General features: G+C 49.3%; 1 protein-coding gene across 2 annotated transcripts; it reads right to left on the reverse strand.

Moving 5' to 3' along the window:
* Positions 1-2,628: 2,628 nt before the first annotated feature.
* Positions 2,629-7,129, reverse strand: LOC130143914 (urotensin-2 receptor-like). Of its 2 annotated transcripts, none has more exons than XM_056326869.1 (2): positions 6,847-7,129; positions 2,629-4,346 (listed from the first exon to the last, which is right to left on the reverse strand). In XM_056326869.1, exon 2 carries the CDS (start codon positions 4,200-4,202, stop codon positions 3,054-3,056), a length of 1,149 nt encoding a protein of 382 aa, XP_056182844.1. In that variant the 5' UTR covers positions 4,203-4,346; positions 6,847-7,129; the 3' UTR covers positions 2,629-3,053. The 2 variants fall into 2 exon arrangements, with proteins under 2 accessions (XP_056182844.1, XP_056182843.1); XM_056326868.1 differs by having other exon boundaries at positions 6,735-7,071.
* Between the last annotated feature and the right edge of the window lie 14,536 nt (positions 7,130-21,665).

Genomic DNA, 21,665 nt, shown 5'->3' on the forward strand with positions numbered 1-21,665 from the left:
CGGTCCTTTAAAAATCCCTCTACAAGGTTTTTGCAAGAAGGAATGAATAGAGCATGATAATTATTTTATAGCTGTTGATAACTGAGCAATTAGGCTATGTCTGGGAGGAGACAGTTCCTTCTTCAGACCTCACTGACTGCTCGCTCCCCCGTTTGCATTCAGCAGGCGCTCGTGGTTGAGTTGCTGTTCAGTTTCAGGAAGGGAACCACTGCCTAACATTTGGTACCTGAGTTGGCCGATGCCCCGTAAAGTTAGTTGGGGATGCAGAGCTGAGGCACGGGCTGCTTGTGAACTGCTCAGAGCTTTGATTTTACCTGTAGGCTTGGACTAATAATTCCCTTTTTTTCGCCTGTGCTGAGTGGTGATGGCTGTGAGTGCTGAAAGCAAAAAACCACTCCTGCCTGGGGTGGAGATTGAAAGGCCTGAATGAAGCATCTCATCATTCAAAGATGACTCAGTATTGATGGAAGCATCACCTGCAACCCTTCCCTGACTTGCAGATGTCTTCTTTTCTCTTGGCTTTGTTGTGCTGATTTGCCAGACACTCTACCAGCCCCTGCTGAGAGCAAGGTGCAAGCTTCAGAGAAATGACAGCGTTCAGCCCGGGGCTGAGGCTGTGTGTCCTGCTGGGGAGGCAGGGAGCCCCATGCCCTGCGTTGATTCCCAGGGCACAGCAGGACCTCTGGCACGACCTTGCTTCCACAGCACATTGCTCATGCTGCTCACAGGGTGCTTATTGCACAGACAGAGTCATGGCAGGCTTTTTTCAGATATTTTCTTTGAGATGTGTTTGTTGTGGTGGGCTTGGAGAAGTTAATTAGAGCAGTGCCGCTGGGGACAAAGGGGTTACACTGCCCAACGGGGGAGACAGATCTGCTCCCGTGTCTTTTGGTAACTCTTCTGCACTGTTTGCACGGGTGCAACTGGGTAAGTTGAGATTTGAAAACTGCCCTCTTATTTTGACTATCTGATTTTAGAAAAGATGGACTGTGCTTTCTAAAGGGTCAGCCTGAAGTAGCTTTCCTTCACAACCATGGGAACTGCTCGTGATGAGTTTGTCTTGAGCTTGTCCGGCTCTTTCTGAGCAAGAAGTTAAAATTTCCATTTCCAAAACCAGGAGGCCAAACTTTACATTCTGGCCCATACTAAACACCTGACTACCTAAGCAGAAAATGGGTTCATGAATATAGCAAACCTCTTCCCCTCCCATCTGTGGGCTCCCTCTTCCTTACAGTGGGGTGAACGATGCTTTGCTGTCTCTAATGGGCTTTGACTAGTGTGTCTCCAGCCTGAGGAGGGTCTGAAAAATAGCGAGTACTGTCAGTGTAGGAAATAGCCAAATATAATGGTATTTCTGACCCTCCAAAGTCAGGAAGGGGCTAATCCTGCAGCAGGATGCACTGGTCAGTGCACTGCACTGCAAGCAGGGTGCAGGTAAGGTATCCTGACCTGTGGGACTGCTGTGGGTGGTGTGCGTGGAGGCAGCTGGGAACACAAAGTGAGGGTCTTCCAGTTTCTGCAACAGTTCAGCGTTAAACCCACATGCGAGAGAGTCCTCTTTCATGACATGTGTCATCTTCCCCATATATACCAAACTTTAAGCCCATGCGTGAAAGGGGTGATTTCTTTTCCAAGCATACCACCCAGGGGGGCTGGGTGCAGAGCTTTCACTGTCCCCAAGAGCAATGACGAATAGATGCTTAAAACCGAAATTCAGTTTCTGTGTAAGCAAATGGAGTTCACTGCCAAATGGTGTAGCGCTGCAGTTCTGAATTTATGTCTAACCATTAATTTGCTTCTAATTCTGTAACTTGGTTAGAGTTGCGCTGGCATTGCATCGTTGTATCCTTGCTAATGAGGTAACAGGGCTAATGCAAGCAGAGGACTCCTGTATGGCTCTTGGCAGCGTCCCAGAGAAGGTACTTTTAGACTCACGGGAGAAGCGCCAGACACCGCGGAGGATATATTTATACTAATGATGCTTTATCATCAGTGAAAGCCAGGAGAGGCAAAATGTTCTTGGTGTAGGCAGGGCTATGTTCACCTTTTGTAGCAGCAAAGGAAAATCATCTGCTCTGAAGGGAACAAGTGATCTCACTATCAGGGAACTAGCATTTTTATGATTGAGATTAGGGACTTCAGATAGCATAGCTTTGCCCACTGGAAATCACATCTCCTCCCCCCCTCCCCCACTCCCCCTGTCCTTTCCTCCTGGACTTGGGTAGTTCTGGTCCCTCGGGCTGGATGTTGCAGTTTGTCGATGGATGCCCCGAGAATAACAACATCGAAGGTTCCCAATTCCTCCTTGGAGGAGGGCAGGGGGCAGATGTACCTGTCCAAGACAGATGATGCTCCCCTACATGGGTGCTCATGAGTTTGGGGTCAGTACATTAGGGGATGCTGAGTGTTCCCTGGCTGTGACACTGGTGTGGGAAGCCTTTTGCTGACACAAACCGTGCTGTGACTCCAGCGCAGACACCTGTGTGAATGGAGAATCAAGCCCAGTGCATACATGAGTGTAGAATAAATGTCAATACGACCAAAACCAGGACAAGCACCCCTGATATGCCTCATCCGTATTGTCCAGTCTTACCCCAAATTCAAACTGTATTGCATGTCACAAACATCAGCAGCTTTGTCTTTATTTCATTGTTTTCAGTCCTCATACAACTGCAAATTTAACATTACTCCTAAAGAAAAGAGCAAACTACAGCCATTCACGAGACAGCATAATTTTAAATGCTGTGAGACAGCTGATACTATTAAAAAACATGGCCCTATTATAGGCTTTCATTATTGACAGCTACTTGAGGACACATACGCGATAAAATATAAAGATAAAAAGTAAAAGGCTATTTAGATAGATGTTCAGCTGAATGTTGCTAGCATCAAATCAGTGACACTGAAGAAAATGAGAACAGGCATTGGCACAGTGTCTGGACTAAATGTGTGCACATTATGGATCTGCTAAGGCTTTGCTGTTACAATGTGCACTTTAAATCAAAGCAACATTGAAGTCAATATTGATTGTTCTTGGAGATAAAATTTTACCTTCAGGCACTGCTATTTCCTAAAGGAGCATGAGCAAGAACGTATGTCTCTGTGCAGTGCTGACTGCTCATGGACAGGGATCTCCCTGAAATCCTCTGAAATCGATTCCTCCTCTGGAAGTACACACTGCTGCTGCTGAGGGACCGCTGCCTGTTCTTCAGGTACTCCCGGTAGTTTTTGGTGAGCAAGGTGTAGAGGAAGGGGTTGATGCAGCTGTTGCTGTACGTCAGGCAGGTTGTCAGATAATTAATGTTCTTCATCACCTTGGGAGATAAAGGGAAGGATTCATAATACTGGGAGAGCAGCTGCCATATCCAGAAAGGCAAGAAGCAAGCCCAGAACACCAGCACTATCGTGAAGATTAAATAGAGCACCTTTTGGTTTGGCAGCCGCTTGGTCTGCTTGAAGGATGCTGTTTGTGACACCCAGTAGATCTTTGCTAATCGGATGTAAAGGTAGCCAATGACCACCCCTGGACCCACGATGCTGGTACCAAAAAGGATGGTGAGATAGACTTTGTAGGACAGCTTGCTCCAAGTGGGCAGGCAGATGCTTTTGTTGTCCCTTTGCACCAGCTGGATCATGATGAGCATTGGGAGAGTGAGCAGCAGTGACACCAGCCAGATAATGACAGCAATGGCCTTTCGGTAACTCTTGGACCTCTTCACTGTGTCCAGGGGTTTTAGCACAGCAAAGTAGCGCTCCGTGCTCATGACTGTGAGGGTGAAGATGCTGGCGTGCATGGTGAGGAAGTCCAAACTGAACAGGATGCGACAGCCAATGTCCCCAAAGTACCATTTCTGAATGAAGTAGGTCCCAACGATGAAGGGGATGGTGAGAAGGTAGAGTAGGTCTGCCAGCGCAAGGTTGATGATGTAAATATACATGGAAGCAGATGATCGCAAGTAATGGCACATCACTAGCAAGGTGTAGATGTTGCCTGTCACCCCAATCACGCACATGAGGGAGAGGATTGTCCCAATGGTGCAGATGGCGATCATGTCCTCCATGGAACTGGCGGCTGGTGTGCTGTCCCCGGTGGCATTGGCAGATGTGTTGGGTCTAATTCTGAACAGGCTGCCCTCACTTGTGTCTGTCACCATGTAGGGGGTTGCAGAGAAGTGGCTCTCCAGCTCCTCGGTCAGGGACATCCTCCCGGCCTTTAAATGCCAGAGGCTCCGTTCATGCCACAGGGATCTGAAGGTCTGTTCTTTCTGGTCTGAGAAATACAGCTGCTGGGAGATGGTGAACCATTACTTAGGGGGGTCTCATCCAAGGAAGATCTGCATTCTCCACTAGAGGAAAGACATCAGAAACCAACATGTTAGAAATCTGCCAGAGCAACACAAATTATCATTTAGGAGTTACCTGTCCTTGAGTACGTATCTGCCCTGTCTGCGTGTACCAAAGGTCTTCTGCACTGAGGGCACTCATGCATAAGGGTCATGCTACCATTACAAGAGCACAGCTTTGAGAAGTGACATGTCTTAGTGTGTCCATGAAAAAGAGACAAAACATTGTGTGGATCATTGGAACCACTTGCTGCAATCCTTACAGTTACTTTGGAGTTGGAGGAAAAAATGTGTCCTTCCTAAATTTGTAACAGCAGCTTACAGACCTGGTGACATAATTGCTTAAACCTCTTTGCTAAGCTCTTAACTCTGAAGGAGTAAAAGACCCCAGAAAAGGGAAAACAAACTTTGGATTTACCATTTGCAGCCAAATTGTCTATTTTGTGTGATACACTCAAAGTCCTGTGCAGCACTTCTGCAGCATTTTCACAGAGCACTTTCCCCTCAATGAGAAGCCCCTGCTACGTCCTGACCTGCAGTTTCAAGTTGGTTTTGAGTGATGGAGGAAAAAAGCATTTTATATCCGTAGAGCAAAGTGCAGTTTTCACTGTGGGTTTTATATGTCTGTAAACACAGAGGCTTTTGTGCTTCTGTCAGGTCTCATCCCACAGATTTTCATGTGTCCATGCCATAGATTTCAGACAGACCTGTCTGCAAACCTGTCTAAACTGCCTTCTACAGCGAGGTGGGAGATTGCTCTGCAGCGCGTTTAGCAGGTAGTCACGCTTTTTACATGGGAGCTTCTGGTTAGTTCAAGCTCAACGCTAGGCAAATAACGACTGTGTTGCTTTGAATTTATACTGGCTCTGGGTGCAAGCAAAGGAAGATCAAACCTACCTGAGAGAAGCACTGGATTAGTAGTTAAAATGCCTAAATGTTACGGCATACCAAAGCCTGTGGCAAGCTAAAGGCCACTGCACACAGAAGTGTTTGCACTATGTATTTTAAGGAGCTTAGACTGCCTCTTTGGAAAGCGCTGTGGGAAGGGGTGCTGCGCCGCCTTGTCCTTGCAGGGCTCAGCAGGCAAAGGCTTCCCTCTGACTCTGTCCGCTGGGCAGGTTGGGTTTGGTTTGTCTGGGAATTTGCAGCTTTTCCCAGCAAGTTTGGTGTCCCTTTGCCTCCACATCGGCTCTGGCTCCTTTGGCTCTTGGCTCTCACTAGCTCCTGGGCAGTGGGATTACAGCACCAGGCCCTCTGCTGCCCTGACAGCGACCTCTGTAGCACTTGAGAATGGACAATGTTCATCCTCTTCATGACTTGCACTCACCTTCTCTTCTTCCCATCATCACCTGCTGCGGGTGACGGGTGCTACGGAGGTGGCATGCAAAAGCTTTCTATGGAAGAGGGCAGTCCAGTACAGAGGGAGATTGTTCCTTGCTTAACAATTGGGATAGGGGTGTGAAAAAAAGAGGAAAACCACAATGCACAGGGCCCATTTCCCATGCGAGCCCCTCGGGTACAGACATGTGAGGGGGAGAGGTGAAGCGTGGTCCTGCAGCGGTCAGTGCTCCTTCAGGACATCGCTCCTCTGGGCTGGGCTCCAGCAGCTTCACCAGCATCTCAGCTTCCTTGGACCTTGCAAACTCGAATCTGCCTCCTCCCTCCCCCGCCATGCTGTGTGGTCCCCTCCTGCTTGGCTTTGGGCATGTGTAGTCAGCCTGTCCGTGCAGCGACTTGCTCCCTCATTGCCCACTTCATCAATGTTCATGTACAAGCAGTGCTGGCAGCAGAAGCGTCACGCGTGAAGGAGACGTGGGTGCTCAGGGAGCTCTGCCTGCATCTCTGCACACTTGGTTGGAAGGAAATGGCTCTGCATGGGATGCTCCTGCTCAGCCTGGAGCTGGTCACACACACAGCTATCGAGCTCAGCTGGATTTGTGATAGCTCATTTTCAGGAACATGTTTCCATGGCTCAAGGTGCTGTCTTCTTGCAGCTGCCTCACTTTGTGTTTTGGGCACTTGTAGCAGATCTGTGCCATGCCTGTGCACATCTCTGTGGTTCCCTGGTGTGACAGCTCCTGCCGGATAGCGCTCAACACGCCGCATCTCCCCGCTCTGCTTCTCTTCCACTGAACCGGCTTTTTGCTTCATTCATAAAATTACTACAGCACTAATTCCATTCAGACATTTCACCTGCCTCCAGACAGTGCCCACAGCTAGGCAAGCCCTCGCTCCTGGAGGAGGGGAATTAAGCAAACTGGGGAAACCTTGCATCATTTTAAAGTTACTGTTATTGCTGCACTCATACATAAATGCACACAGTCACACACATGCACACACACACACATGACAAAGAGCTTGTTATTCCAAGCAGGCATTCAAGCATCTTACGGTCTAAGCAATTTTCTGAGCCAATCCTGCCTTTGCCTCGACATTATCATCACGCAGGAGCACCATGCACATTCAGTAGCTGCAAACACAAATTAATTCCTCCTGCTCAAACCTTGCTTTTAAATCCAGCAGATGAAGTTTCCTAAAAGAAAGAATATAAAAATGAATCTGGTAGTATTAAAGCTGAAACTTAAAAAAGAAGAAAAAAAAAAGGAAAAAAGAAAAAGAAGAATCCTCCTTCATGGGCAGACAGCAAGAGATCCCTGTGCTCCGTCGCATCTGGAAAGTCAGCGGCAGGAAGGCAGCGTGCTACCTAGCCAAGTATGTTTGAAATCTGTGCGCTCTTAATACTCTCATTCTCCTCCCTTCACTCATGCCTGCTATTTCTGTTACTCAGTGACGTTAGGCATAGCGTGGCTTTGACTGCAGCCAGCAAAGAGCCTTTTTAAAGCAGCAGCATTTTGATAGCCATGGCTTGTTTAGCCAGCTCCCCCCCACCTGGCTGTGAGCCAGCGGGAGATGGGAGATGTCAAGGCTGTTTTCATGCCAGGACCGGTGATAGGAAAAGCCATCCCACCCCTCCTCACACCGCACCGGAGAGTGCAAATGCCTGACGTTGCTAGAGTAAAGTCTTTGTGCCAGGGGAGAGCAGTCAGGCCAGGGAGGGTTAAATTCCTGTGGGAGGGTTGGCTGCCCAGGGAAGCATCAGGGTTCCTCAGTTTGGAGATCAGTTCCACAGTGAAGCCGAAGTTTATTTGGGTTGGACGGTGTATTAACAGATGGATCTGTGCGGTGGTATCACGCACCACAGCATCTGAGATATTTCAGGCTGGCAGTAACAAAAGGTTACCCAGGTTGTTTGGGGTTCGGCTGGTGCCTTTCCCTGGTGATGCTCAAGGAGGGTAAAGATGGAGCGGGATCAACGAGGCATCTAGGAAAAACGCAGTGTGAGGAGGGGGCTGGTGCTGAGAAATGCCGAAGCTAAACTCAAAAGTTATTTTGTTTAGCAGCTGAACGTTGTGCTGACTGCTTGCACACAATGAGATTGCCTTCCCTCCCAGTTCCCTGCTTCAGCTCCGTGGACCACAGGCTCCTGATTTATGCCAGTGGGAAGGAAGGAGCACCCACCTCCCCAGGGTGTCTCCTGCTGGACAGGGGTGTGCGGGAGATGCTTCTCAGGCCCTTTGCTTGCTTCACTGGTTTGCACTGGGCAGCCATGGCAGTTAGGTGATGCTTCCCAGCATGGGGGTCCTGGGAGGCAACAGCACCTGGCACATCAGCTGGCCCCGGCTCATCCATCCTGAATTGCTGTTACTAACCGAGAGCTGTTCCCTCCTCTAACTCCTTTCCTGGATACACGTATCATTTCTTTGTTCTTAACCTTTTACTCTCTGCTGCTTGGGTGCTTTTAGATGCATCTTTTGTCTGAGGTCTGGTCTTTCTGCAGTGTGAACCCAGTTTTGCTTGGGCTGGAAGCTGCTCTTACACTGGTTATCAAGAAAGGTGGAGCTTCCCATCGACTGCGTGACTCCTGTGAGCAGGAGCGGTCCCTTGGTGACCACTGAGGGCAAAGCCATGGTCGAAGTGCTTTATTTGCGGATGGCCCACTGGGAGCAAGGAGGTCATTCATGTGGCAGTCTCCTCCTCACGTGCAGAGCAGGGACAACCTGCTGCTGCCCTTGAATCCCCTTGCGACCGCCTGCATGCTGCTCACAGGGCGCATTGGCACGAGCGACGTGGGAATGCGGTGATGCTGGCTGGGGAGGTGGGTGCCTCTGCTGAGCACGGCTCCTTCGTGCTGCTTCGATCTCCAGCATGTGGTACGTGTGTGCAGGCCTCTCTCCAGGCACTTACGCTGGAACTGCCCCACTTCTGTCACTCCCCTGCCTCTGAGGTGCCATTTAGGCTGGTAGTGACCCATGCCAGGGAAAGGAAGGGGGAGTGGGGTGGGAGAAGGTTTCTGGCCAACCCATCACTTTCCTGGACCTGTGGGTCCCAATCTGGAAATTCCTTTTTTTGGTGTTTAAACCTTTTGAAAAAGGTTATAGCAGTGTGTGTGTTTATCAGGAAATCTCAGTGCCCACAGGGCTGCCATTAGGGGAAGCTGGACTCCCCTGTGCTCCGTGTCCTGCGGGAGCCGTTAGTGGTGTCTGGAGCAGCGTGCAAGAGCAGCGTGGCCAGTGTCAGGTCCACAGCCCTGGCTTGGGGGGTTGGTTGTGGTTGTAGTTTTTGTTGCTTCTGTTCCTCTTGTTGCCTTCATCTCTAAAACAGGGATCATTGTACTCACTCATCTCCCAGTGCCCTGAGTTTCAGGGGTTTTTGTGTTTGTCAGATGCTATTAGAGCTATAGACTGGAATCCCAGCCTGTGTCATGTGTGACAAGACTAGGAACTGCACAGTCAGTATCGATGAAGGCAGGAGCCCTCTGAGATATGAAGCAGGTCTGTTTAATCATTCAGACAACATCTATTGCTACAGGGCTCGAGTGCTGCATAAGGGCCTTCTGAAATTGCTGCAAAGGTAATAACCAGTAGTATTCTATTAAATGCAGGGCAAAAAAGACTTCTCCCCTTTGACATGGGGATTTAGGCTAGCGCTACGTGAATTTGCTTGGGTTTGGTTACTGATTCAAACCTCACTGAAACAGTCAAGTCTCTTGTGCCTCCTGAACTGGGCTGTGCACCCTGCCAGCTGTGCACCAGCTGTGCACCCCGCCAGCTGTGCATCCCACTATCTGCTGCCTTCTCCGGTCTGTGCAGGGCCCACTCAGCGTGTTCCACTTTTGCTGGGGCAGTTCTGAGACCAGGTTTGCCAGCAGCCATGGGCTCCCTTCTCCTCTGAGCTGGAAGTGTAAGTTTGTCCATGTATCACATGTTAAACATGTCACCAAGGGCTGCTCCCTTTGTTTAGGGAAGAACACGTACAAATGCAGCCAAAACTGATAAAAGAATCTCATGGATGTGTCTGTAGTCTTGGTCTGGGACAGGTCTAGAAACATGTGCAAACTTGGGATAAGATGTGATTCCCATTTGCCTTACTCGGTTTACTCACCCCCCTGCATGCCCCCCTTTAATACCTGGTAGTCACGGTACAGCATACATCCTGTCTGCACTGTGATTGTTATCGTGGTCACACAGAAATTCAAATTAGCTTGTGAGAAGCTGTCCTGACTTCAGGATCAGCCCAAAGGAGACCAAGCATTTGCAGCATTGTGCCAAGCCTGGGTCCTGCCGGAGCCACGCTGACAGCTGGGAGCACGCACAAAGGGCAGCAGCTCCTCAGAGCGAGCAGCGGTGAGGTGGTTGTGACTTGCCACGCAGGCCATGGCCGTCCCATTGTCGCCTCCGGTTCCTAGGAAAGTTGCATTTAAATCTCTGTGTTCAGTGCTCATGGTCTTGGACACATGCAAATGTGATATCCGAATTCCCAGCTGGTCCCCAAGTGCTTTTTTCACTTTTCCTGCTATCTGTCCCTGCCAGGGAAAGAGCCACCCAAACTCAGCCAATGCTTTTGGAGCCTTCACTAAGATTTTTTGGCATTTTGGTCTCCTTTCTTCCTGTTGTGTTTTTTTGGTTTTGTTTTTTTTTTTTCAATATGAAACTTCAGTTGTCCTTTCTGTATCAGTATGGCTTTGCTTTTGGCTGCTTTGTGTGAAAGTGAGACTCCGGGGGCTGAAATCACCGGTTCGTTTTGCCTCATCCTGCAGCGCGTACAGCCGAGCTGTGCTCAAGGTACACTCAGGAACAGGTCACTCAGGCACAGCCTTCCGTGTTACTTCAGTCTAAAATAAAATGTGGAAGACAACATTAACACACCGCTGAGGGCCCTTTTGCTAAGGCAGAAGTCAAGGTGCTCAGTGTTGTCCCATCAAACTGGGACTTGACCAAAGAGCACACCTGCATGTAACAGTTTCTGCCACAAGGAAGGCAGAGCAGTAGCTGCGATTCTTGGGTATCTGCACGCAAAAGGCATTTTGAATGTGCTCATGTCTGAGCAGTACCTAATGCCAAAGGGCCTTGGTACAAATGCAAACAGGTACATTGTATTTACATTGGACATAAGTACATTGATTTACAACATATTTCAGCTTTGCAAGTCTGCTTTGCCAAATTCATTTACCCCTCAGTGTATTTACATGTGCAAACTGGATGGATAGTAGCAATAATTAGATCCGACCCATGTACTGTGATTTTCATCGGAGTAGCAGTGATGTCTCCCTGAAACGTGGGTTTTCAGGGGCTGGCCCCTGAACCGATTACATTTACGTGCAGACTTTCTAACACACTTGTTACACTGTTGGTGGTTTTTTTTTTCTGGCCAAAAAAAGCCACACTTGTTATGGTTGGGTTTTTTGGGGTTTTTTTTGTTGTTGTTGTTTGGTTGGTTTTGGGTTTTTTTTTGTCTTCTGCCACCATCAGAAATTCTGATGTAACTGCTTGTGTCCCAGATCTGAGATGTCTGGAAAAGGCAAAGCACCCAGGACTTGCTGAGGAGTTCTCCTCACCTCTTTTCTCCCGCTGCATAAAGAGTTGTTCTTTGGGGCACAGGAAACTGGGGGACAGATGTAAGCATGCTGGAAAATTCTGCTAATGAGCATGTATTTTATACAAGCATAGAAAATCAGTGGGTTTATAGATCACATCAGTGATTAATATGTCTGCATATGGACTTGTCCCAGCCAAACATGTCCCCAGCCAGGTGCTGTTGTCTGCGGTGGGAGGCTGGGTCCTGCCTGCGATGGCTTGTGCTAAGTCATAACCTTGCCTTAGCCTCAGCTGGTTTTTGGAGAGGTTTTAGCAGCACTAAAGCTATTTCTGCAGTGCTTATAGCTGGGTGCTGCTAATTCAAATAAGCTGGTGGCTTTGCTGGCAGCCTTTTGCACTATGTAGTGCGGCCAATGTGTCATTTGCACAGCTGCCTCATTAAAACTTTTAAATGAAGCCATCCTGCCAGATCCTCCACGACTTTGTGAAAACAGTCATGCTGTGTGTGTCCCTCTCCGCTCCCCCCACCCGGGTCTGCACAGCCTCATTTACATTTTTATTAGCAAGATCCGAGATGTACTATTTGAGCTTCTTTATTGCTTGACCTCCCCACCTCCTTTTCAGTTCCTGGAAGAGCTGCAGCGAGTTCGATTACTTGGGGAAGGCAGCAGGCTGTGGTAGGCAGAAGAGGTCACGGCTTCCCTCAGAACACTGAAAAGAGCTTCCCTGTTACAAATGCCTTTTGGGAGAACCTCTTCAGCACAGAAGAGGATTTGGCCTTGGGCCTTTCACATTTTCCCGTGCATCAGTTATAAACTGATCATCTTTTTGACAATATTTTGAGAGTGACTGGGTTGGGGGACACAGACAAATGCCACTGAAGTCTCTTTATTGCAAAGCACTCAAGATTAGCAAACAAGAAATTGCAGCAGAGTTCTGGGAACTCTTCAGATCATCATCAGAAAACCTGTGGGGAGCACAGCCAGACTGAGAGAAGCACTTTCCATGGGCCAAAAGCTGATGCTAGACTAGAGACAAAAGTTTCCTTGCCCTCATTTGCTATTACCTATATCCTGTGCAGCACCTCCACCTTCCAGTCTGCATGGTACGTGCTGACCCACGCCACTGCTTTGCGGTTTGGTTTGATGACCTCAGGCATCCTCCCCTCCCCTCCAGCTGCCCTGTTCCCTCCTGGGAGGCTATTCTGTATTTCTCAGCCTGGTTCCTTATGGCTGGGAATTAGAGGATTTAGGATAATGTTTTGGGGCCATGAGTCTTGTAGGGAAAAAATGAGGCTCCCACCATTTCTAGCTAAAGCTCCTGTTGCTGATCTGAGGTGTTTTCTCAGCATGGACATAGCACACATCCTCAGCTCTTGCTTCCTCTGCCTGGCAGCCAAGATTTCTGCTGGAGCTTTCAAAAACCTCTCACAAGATACACAAGATGAAGCATGAAAGGTTGTCTGGCAGCACGTAAAGAGCAGCAAATGTCGTTGCATAGAGTTTGTGCCACTGTGGACTCTGTGGTGGCATTTGCCAACCTGCACCCATGGGGATAGAGCTGGAAGGACCTGTAGATGGTGACAGTCACTGATGGCTGGTGCTGGTCAGGGTCACCTCTCTGAAGCAGCAGATGTTAATTCAAATTCTCCTTTAGAAAGCTGCTTTTCGGTAATAATTTCTACTCCCACATAATACATTTTCTTGCTTACCCTGATGGGCAACTTCTCACTGTTGACAGCTCAGTGCTGACGTCTAGTGTCTGTCTTCACACTGCTGCGAAGGCAGGAAAGGAGCCAGGAAAGTCCTTCTTTCCCCCCTTTTTGGCAGTGTCATCAGACCCTGAGCCAGAGTCCTCATGATGCTCTTTCAGCCCCACCTGGGGCTGCTGCCCTCTTTCTACTATGCACCGTGTTCCCCTGAGTCTTTTCAGGGTGTCTCTTGATCAGAAGCATCCAGCCCCTCCCAGCAGTGTTGTGGTAGAGCAGAAGTTTGGGGGTCACCAAGCAGGGGCAGAGGCTCTGCGCCCCTCCGTAAGCCAACCCCAGCTGTGGCATGGGCTGTGTGGTGCGGATGCCCAGGCTACGGGCAGCCTTAGCTGACACAGCTGCCTGGCACGAGGGGTTTGGCCCGGTGGCTCAGTCTGTGGTGTGTGGGGCCACCGCGGTGATAGAGATGTGCCCTGCCATCCGGTGATGGGGGCAGTGGTGGCACTGGTACCAACCTGCAGTTAGAGAGGGCTGCAGGGCAGGATGGGTCACGTACTGACTGGGTCGTCCGAGTGAGATAAACCCTTGCTTTTCCTCAAAATCCAGCAGTGGAGCATCCGTCCTTGAGCACAACGAGCTTTGTGCATTTACCTGCCGTGCCCCATGAGCTGCTGCGATGTCCCTGCTGAGGCGGGTGGGAATGGCTGCGTGCAGGTGCTTGAAAGGGGAAGACCTGGAGCTAAAAGCGCTGCCAGAAATGACAGGTGTTAGCTAAAAGACTCAAAAGCGTGTGCCGGTTTTTAAATAAAGCATTTTGCCCCCCATGGGTTGCTTGCTGCGATGAGGAGTGGGTAGCAGATGTGTCACCGGGGCCGGTGAGACAGCCCCTCTCTGCAGGGACCCCTGCGTCACCAGGACAGTGATGGACGGCAGCGATGGCCCCACAGAGCAGAGGGGAGATGCCCATGTGGTGTTTGTTCTCTAATGGCTTTTTGATTTAGGAACTGGCTGGAGGGGATGTGAGCGGTGACACTTCACCCTGAGCAGGGACCCGTTCCTCTCGGGTATTGGTTTCTTCCCTTCTGTGCTCCCCTTCCCGCTGTCCCTCCCCACCGCCGCTTGCTCCTGTGTTTTAAAGACCCTGCCTGAGGGGGCTGCAGCCATCGGCATCTCACATCAGAGGGAAATTCTCCTGGAAACAGCTCCAATGTAGAAAAATGGCTTAATTCCCCAGTCGAGAGCAGCAGGAAGGCTGAGCAGACACCTGGCTTTGCAGTTGGAGAGCACGTTTTATTGTTTCAAAGAACTTTTCCCTGGCTTGATTTGGTCCAAATTAACAATTTGCTTAATGAAGGCTTTCTGGTAGCCGAGTGCGGCACCACTCGGCAGGAAGGGGCTGCAGGCAGCCAAGGGGAGGACTGGGGATGGGGTTGGGGTTCCTGCAGGCTGCCCCCCAGCACTGACGCTGAGCGAGAGGGGGTGGCCTGAGGGGGGGTGCAGGGAAGCCTGTGATGGGGAGGCACACTGCCCATTTGCAGCCCAAGCAATGCCCTTCTGCCCCGTCAGATGGACTGGCCCCGTGTAACTCAGTTTATCATGTGTTTGCATCACTGTGGTGGCTGAGGCTGCTGGCCACGCCAAGGGAAATGCTTGTCCTGCCCCAGCTGTGCTGCTCCCCACTCCTGCCTCCCTGCCTGCACCTGGCCACGCTGAGCACCTCTGACGATCTGCCTCTTATTCCTGGAGTACTTAGTACTTACTTACTCTCACCTCACCTAAACTCTGCTATGGACACAGCATCTTTCCCAGATCAGTCTCATTGCAAATATTTTGTTTCATCTCTGCTGATTTCCCGGCAGTAGCTGAGCCCCAGCTGTGCTGTATCACAGAAAAGCTTGTGGCAGCAGCCACAAAAAAAATCATCACAAAGCCACCGCATAAAGTTTGCTGTGAAGCTGCAGCATAAAATGCCCTAGTGGCTTCAGAACATTTTATTGTACCATTGCTACACATTTGGAGGTTTTGTAAAATCTGTATTTTTGAAGCAGACTGTTCCCAGTGGGCTGAGAACTGCCTTTGAAGTGTGCCATGGCCTTTTGATGCCACATGTGGCTGAAGAGTGGGAGTTTTTTGGGTGTTGGAAGTGGTGTCAAAGCCACAGCTGGTTTACTGGAAAGTCAAAGGGAGCAGAATCCCTTGTGCATCTCTTGCTTTCCAAACTGTAAATGCCAAAATATACAAACACCTGCAGCAGTGAAACAAAAAAAAAACCTACAACCAAACCTGAAAAATAAATCCCCTACTCAGTGTAGCTGCCGGTAGCAGGCTGAAGTGCTGCTCTTCTGTGTCTCCAGACCTGAGCATGTCACCTCTCGATTCCCATCGGTGTGATTTGGGACATAGCTTTTGGCCACATGATTGAGCTGTCATTGCTGGGGGTGGCTGTTACAGCTGCACCTGTGCTGCCTCCTTTTTCATCTTCCCGTTTTGGATCCTGCCTCTCTCTGTAGCATCCCAGGGCTGTACAAATGAAGGGACCTGCTGGGAAACAAAGTGCTTCATTTCACATGCTTACACATCCTAGCTGTGCTCAAAGCCACTCCTTTCGCTGTGAAGGCTGCCCCATGTGTGAATGAGGAGAGAAGATTGCCTCCCAGGCACATGCTCCAAGCTGCAGACGAGATTCCCACACACCTTCTGGGCCACGTGTGTTGCAGGCTGAGCCGTGGTGCCCGCCTGGGCACCGAGCAGAGGGGCGCGGATCAGCACCTTTCCCATCCCCGCTACCCAGATGCCCACGGTTTCTCATTAACCCACACCCTAGCTCTTCCTGGGCTGCCAGCACTGTTTGCATGTCTTTAGCAAACTGTTTTGAATAAAGTGATTCTCCAGGCTAGGACACTGGAAGTCAGGAATACAGACGGGCTTATGAGCCCTGTAAAGGCTGGTGGGATGCTTTTAAGCAGTCACCATTTTGCAAGTCATCTATGTGTAACACAAATGAGAGATACTGGGCACCTGCTGCATGGGGTGAGTCGTTGTAGCACAACCCGTCGTTGTTGTGAGCCTTTAAACACCTCAGGTGTTAAGTGCAAGCAAAACATTCAAGGCTCTTAGTGACTTCAAGCTCCTTTAGCCAGCCTGCATTAGCAGTGCCTGACTCTTGCAATTAGGTACCCCACAACCCTTCGCAAAGAGGCTCTTGGTGACCTGTGCTGACCCTGTCTGAGCCCCAGTCCCCTTGGGACATTACACAAGTGTTGAGCCAGGGCTCTGTGCCACTGCAACATCTGACCGTGCCTCCTCCTCGCAGCACAGCAAGAGCTCCTCCTCATTTCTCAGCTGTGCACCGAAAGCAATGGGAGCTGACGGCAATTTCATTTGATCAGAAGAGAGGGGCAGCTTTCTGCCTTCACTCCCCGCGCACGGTGGCAGCTCTTGCCAGCAGTATCAAGCATGTACTCATGTACCTTCCACTGCTCGATCTTCTCATGAGCTGCCCCTTGCAGCTGGCTCAGCCATGGCTGTACCTCCGCAGCACCGCCGCCGTGCCAGGGCACGCAGGGCAGGCACTCGCTTGACTGCTTTAATTGCCTCAAATTAATTACATTGCAAGGGGCTATCATGGTCTGTGAGTGTGGAGGAGCATTTGCTGCTGGAGCCCTGTTAGGCATGCAGACCTAGCTGTGAGCCTAAGATACTACTAGGATCAAGAAGAAAACAACTTTAATTTGTTGACTGGACTTCCTCTTTACTCCCCAGAATCTCTTTGCATCAGCAGCAAACGCTGGTATTTCCTCTTTGCTCTTTTTTTCCAGCTCATTTGTGAACGCATTGGATGACTGGACACTGCAGGCAACGCTGCCCGCTCTGAAAATTGACCATTCACTTCCACACTTTGTTTCTTATTTTTCAACAAATTATTTATTCATATGATGACCTTTGCTCTTTTCTCATGGAGGATTAGTCAAAGGATGTTGCTCAATGCTTTCTGATAACCCAAGCAAACTGCAGTAATTGTATTTTCCCTTTTCTACCCCGTCATGGTCTCCTTCAGAGAGCTCCCATCTGCTCCTGAGGCAGAGCTGCTCTTTTGAAAACCTATGATACCTTTTCCCCAGTATCCTTGTCCTTCTGCCTCTTCATTCTCTTCTTTATTCTGCTTTCTCTTAATTCATCATGGTCACTGCTCTGTAGTCCCTCAGCTTGTCACTGAAACCTTTCTGGAAAACTGGCATCATATTAACCACCGTCATCGTATTAACCTGCTACACCAAGAGCTTTCAGCAGGAGGCAACGCCACAGCTAATGCTGAAGCTATTTCATCCCTGAGCTTTTTTATCGCTTTCGGGTGAATACAATTCTAAATCCTTGAAAAAAAATTCACACAGGAGGGAAAGATCATAGTCTGGTGTATTTATTTTACTTCATTGATTTTCTGGACCTTAACTCACTGCATAAAAAGAAATCTATGTTTTAGGACATAGGGTGGATTATACTGACTGCAGAATACTTGAGATGGGAATGGTGCTTTTAAAAATTCGTTTGAAAATATCAAGTCTGGACTGTTGACCCCAGGTCCTTACAGAAGGGATAAATGAGCTGTTAAATATGCCAGAGAACATTATTCGCTATCTGCAGCTCCTAATACATAACCCCTGCCATTATCGGGGGTGGTGGGGTGGTGGTGTTAGAAAGAAAAGGAACAATGAATAGGAATAATAATAATAATACTTTTTCTACTATACAGAACTCTTTTTTTTCCTACTAGGACTGGTTGTGCCCAGGCTCTTGCTGCTCCAGGCTGCCTGCTTCGCAGCTCTTTGCTTTCTGCAGTTATAAATCTTGTCATGAATTTGAGTGTTTCTGTGTCTTTACGATTCTTCTTAGAAACATTTTCTGTAAACTTTGCACGCATGAGTCTGGAAAATAAATCCCCTCAAGGGCTGTTAATGCAAATTGGCTGTGTTAAGCTCAGTGAGCGTGAGTGGCTAATGCCTGTCAGCTGTGGTGAGAGGTGGGCTGCAGCTGTAATTAGGGGGTTGAACCATGGAAGAGTAGCACCAGTTTTAGTGGGGCAAACCCAGGCTGGGGGGTGGTGGTTTGAGAAGCTGTGGAAACCTTGTAGGTCCGGGAGGGCTGAGAGGCTGCAGGAGTCACAAAAGAGGACCATGAGCATGTGAAAGCTGGAAGTTTTGTTATTCCTAATGAAAGGTTTTGCAGTGTTTGGTGTTTGTACTTAGAGGCAGTTGGGCAAAGGGGAGCAGAAAAGCCTTTTAATAAATTAAAGCTGGGATTGATGCTTGAACTACTTGTGGGGTACAGACAGTAACAATATAAAACCTGATCTCCTACTTTGTCCCTGCTGCAGGGGTGCAGGTATGGATGTAGCAGTTACAATGTAAGGAATGTTTAAAGGACATCTGTGTTCCCCTCCACATTTCTTGTGCTCCAGAGAATATTAAGTCCCAAATCTGTTTTTCACTCTTTATCCTACTGCTACTCCCCTTCCCTTTGTTTAAGTTTGAAACTGTAGTGGCTGAACCCTTTGGATTTTTATGAGCTGTCTCAAAGTATTCAATTCTTTCCTGTAAGAGGAATTGCTTTGCTTTGCTTTGCTTTCCTTCCCCACCCCTCCTGAGACTGCCCATCTTTTGCACGCATCTGTTCTGACTGGATGGTTGCCCTTGCTGTGATGGCTGGTGGATGGGAAATACAGACTGCAAAAAGAACCATTGCACTGCTTTCTTCCCATGTGCAAGCAAGGGAGAGGGGCCTGCCATACCTATGTGGCAGCTGCTTTGCCACAAGCTGGGATGTCCTTAGAGAAGCTGGTTTGCTTTATACCTACTCTCTGTGTGTGTACTCCTGGGCTACTTCGTGATGGAGGAGCAGGGAGGCAGCCTGAGGTTGTTGGAGGGCACCTTGAGTGGAAAGGAATGGGATGAAATGGTCTCCACTCCTTCTGAATCCTCAGAAGCAGAGTCTGAGTGAAGGACGGGTCTTCATGTTTGCTCAGACCGAAGAGCATCCAGTGTCCCCCGCGGGTGGCAGACCTGCCCCTTCTCTTGTTTAGCAGCAGCAGCAGCCAGCGGGGTGGGAGGGAGGTGTCTGTTGCCAGCTCCAGCCTGGCTCTTCAGCAAGTCCCTGTGCTGGGAAATCTTTTATTCTTTGTCCCTCTACTAGGAGGCTCTGCTTCCTCTCAGGGTCGCAGTTTTGCACAAAGAAGAAATCTCCCCCACCCCCCACACTCCCTTGCATAGTCCCCACGTGTTTCCAGGTGATTACACGGTGATATGTGCAGCCTTCTGAATACTAAAGCACTTCAGACCTTTGTCTTTTGAGTCACCCTTCTGCCTTGGATTTTCTGCATTTTTAATTTCTGCTCATCGCTATTTTCTCATTCCCTTCTTCCCTAGGGTAAGATAAAATTGATCCTGTGGCTGCTCTTTCTATGCATCTCATGTAAAAGTGCAGCCCTCCATCTTCTGCTGTCATGGCTCAGGCTGTGATAAAGCAGATCAAAATGTAGGTGATGTTGGTTTTGTCAGGGGTGCCTGAGAACTGGGATTTAAAGCTGGCATGCTGTTCATGCATGTGGTCTGACAGCAAACCTGCGGAGATGCTGTACCTCTGCTGACTCAGCTTCCCCCATGCCTAGGGGGTGCCAAGATGGGGAAGGCTTCTGTGACTTTTGCTGAGGATGGGTGTCTTGTTTTCCTTTTTACAACAATCTGTGAGTGGACAGGTTTAAGTTACTGGTGCTCTGTCTTTTTTGCTGCAGGTCCATGATACCAAAGAGCTCACTCAGCTGCAGCTCATTGATAAGGAGAGGGAGAGCTAACACTCTCCCCTCTGTCCCAGCCAGATGAGGTGTGGGGGAAGAAAGGAGGATTCTCCCATTCTGACCAGAGCTCCTAGCCTCCTCTCTCAGAATTGGTAATGTGTTGTCCAAAAATATCCCAGCTCTTGCTAGTTGGCATTTCTTGACAAAGCTTTTTGTCAGGACATCTGATGAGTTCTGCTGTGATCTCTGCTGGTGTGTGCCAGCACCTGGGAGGCAACATTTCTCAAATGCTTCCATCTGTATTGCTAATTCCTCTCTCCTGTGCCAGATTCCCACCTCACCTGTTTATCTCTCTTCTCGCACAACCCTTGCATTGTGCCAGACTCCTCTGTCATGGGCCTGTTTCTGCCTGCATCCACACTCCCTGTGTTCCAGCTGAGCAAACATTGAATGTACTGGTATGGGTGGGCATCTAGTAACTGGCAGCATCTGAGCCTCCGAGGCTACTCCTTTGTGTGCATCTCTGGGGAGTTTCTTTACTTTTTGTGGGCTGCTTTGAGACTTGACCTTGCCAAGAGCTGCTGTTCCCGATCCTGTGCCGAGCTAATTGACCTTGTGTCTGAGACCTCTTCAGTAGCAGCAAAAAGTTGGTGCCTTTGCAGATGGCAAATTGGACCCAGTGGCTTGTAGGAGAGCATGGTAAAAGATGAGAGGGCAGAGAAATTATGAAGGTAGTGAGGAAGGAGAAGGGAAGGAGAACATCTGGCAGGTTCTTCTTTGGATCACTCCGGGAAGTTGCTCAGATGTCTATTGGCTTCTCTAAAGGTTACTACAGCTCACCTAGACCTTGGTGAAACCTTGAAATGGTGCTGCTCACATAGCTGAGTATAAGCTGGGTAGGCACAGGTTTAGCATGTGGGGTCCTTGGAGCCTGGTACTAAGGTTATATGGGTGCATAGACCCCCCTTGTGCTTCTAGCTTGAGGGTCAAGGGGAGGAGAAAAGACATTTACCTGAATGAGTTAGACCAGACAGTGTGTCTGTCCCAGGCTGTTCCTGATGGTGGAAGGGAAACACCATGTTTCCTACAGAAGTGTCTGTTGGGTGCACCCCTGCCTGCTGGTGTGGCACCACTTTGTGGTGAGCAGCAAGAGGGAGCTCTGGACAAATTGGTGTGTCTGGCTCTGCGCTGAGCTCAAATCCCCAAAGCAGGACAAGCACATAAGTGCTGTGTGGTGCCAATTAACCGTGCAGCTCATTACAGCTAGCTAATTTGGGTGCAGGTCTGCACCGATGCGATTATGCTGTTTCTGGTCCCCAGGCAGGCTCGTGTGCTCTGTGTGGCATTGCAGTGATTTTTGTGGGGCTACAGAGCACCAGGCAGGGAGGGTTCTGGAGGCTTTATGCAAGGAAATGAGAAGGAAACTGCAGGAGAGAGGAGGCTGGAAGGAAAGGAGCCCCTGGGAGCAGTCACTTAGGGTGAGGAGCTGTTTGATTTGATGTTATGCATGACATGTGTGGAGTGATAAAATAGCTTTGAAGCAGAGTGGACATCTCCCTGAACTGCCCCAGGGCTGCTCAGCAGCCTGCGTGGTGCTGCTGTGATGGGCATGCTTCCTGCAGGGAAAAACAGACAAGCTGAACAACATGGCACTTTGGCAATAACAGTTCATGCATCATAAATTAGATGTCCTGCCCCTTTGACCCACACTTCAGCCTTGCTCTGCTCCAGTGCTCACTGTTATCAGTCCAAGCTCTCAGCGGCAGGACACGTAACCTGCCCAAATCCTCCTGCCACCTCTCCTTTGGCCACGTCATGGCAGTGGCTGGGCTGTGCCAACATTTTGCATAACCTTCTTGGGTTGCCTAGGTTAATGAGCCCAGGTCTCAGCTCTGTGTGCACCAAATAACAGAATAACCATGGGCTAGTTCTTTCCAGACAGCTCTGTTGCA

The sequence above is a fragment of the Falco biarmicus genome, chromosome 1, assembly GCF_023638135.1.
Source record: "Falco biarmicus isolate bFalBia1 chromosome 1, bFalBia1.pri, whole genome shotgun sequence".
Classification (NCBI taxonomy): Eukaryota; Metazoa; Chordata; class Aves; order Falconiformes; family Falconidae; genus Falco; species Falco biarmicus.

Coding starts and splice junctions, on each gene's coding strand:
- LOC130143914 (XM_056326869.1), bottom strand. CDS start 4,202: ATGTCCCTGACCGAGGAGCTGGAGAGCCACTTCTCTGCAACCCCCTAC.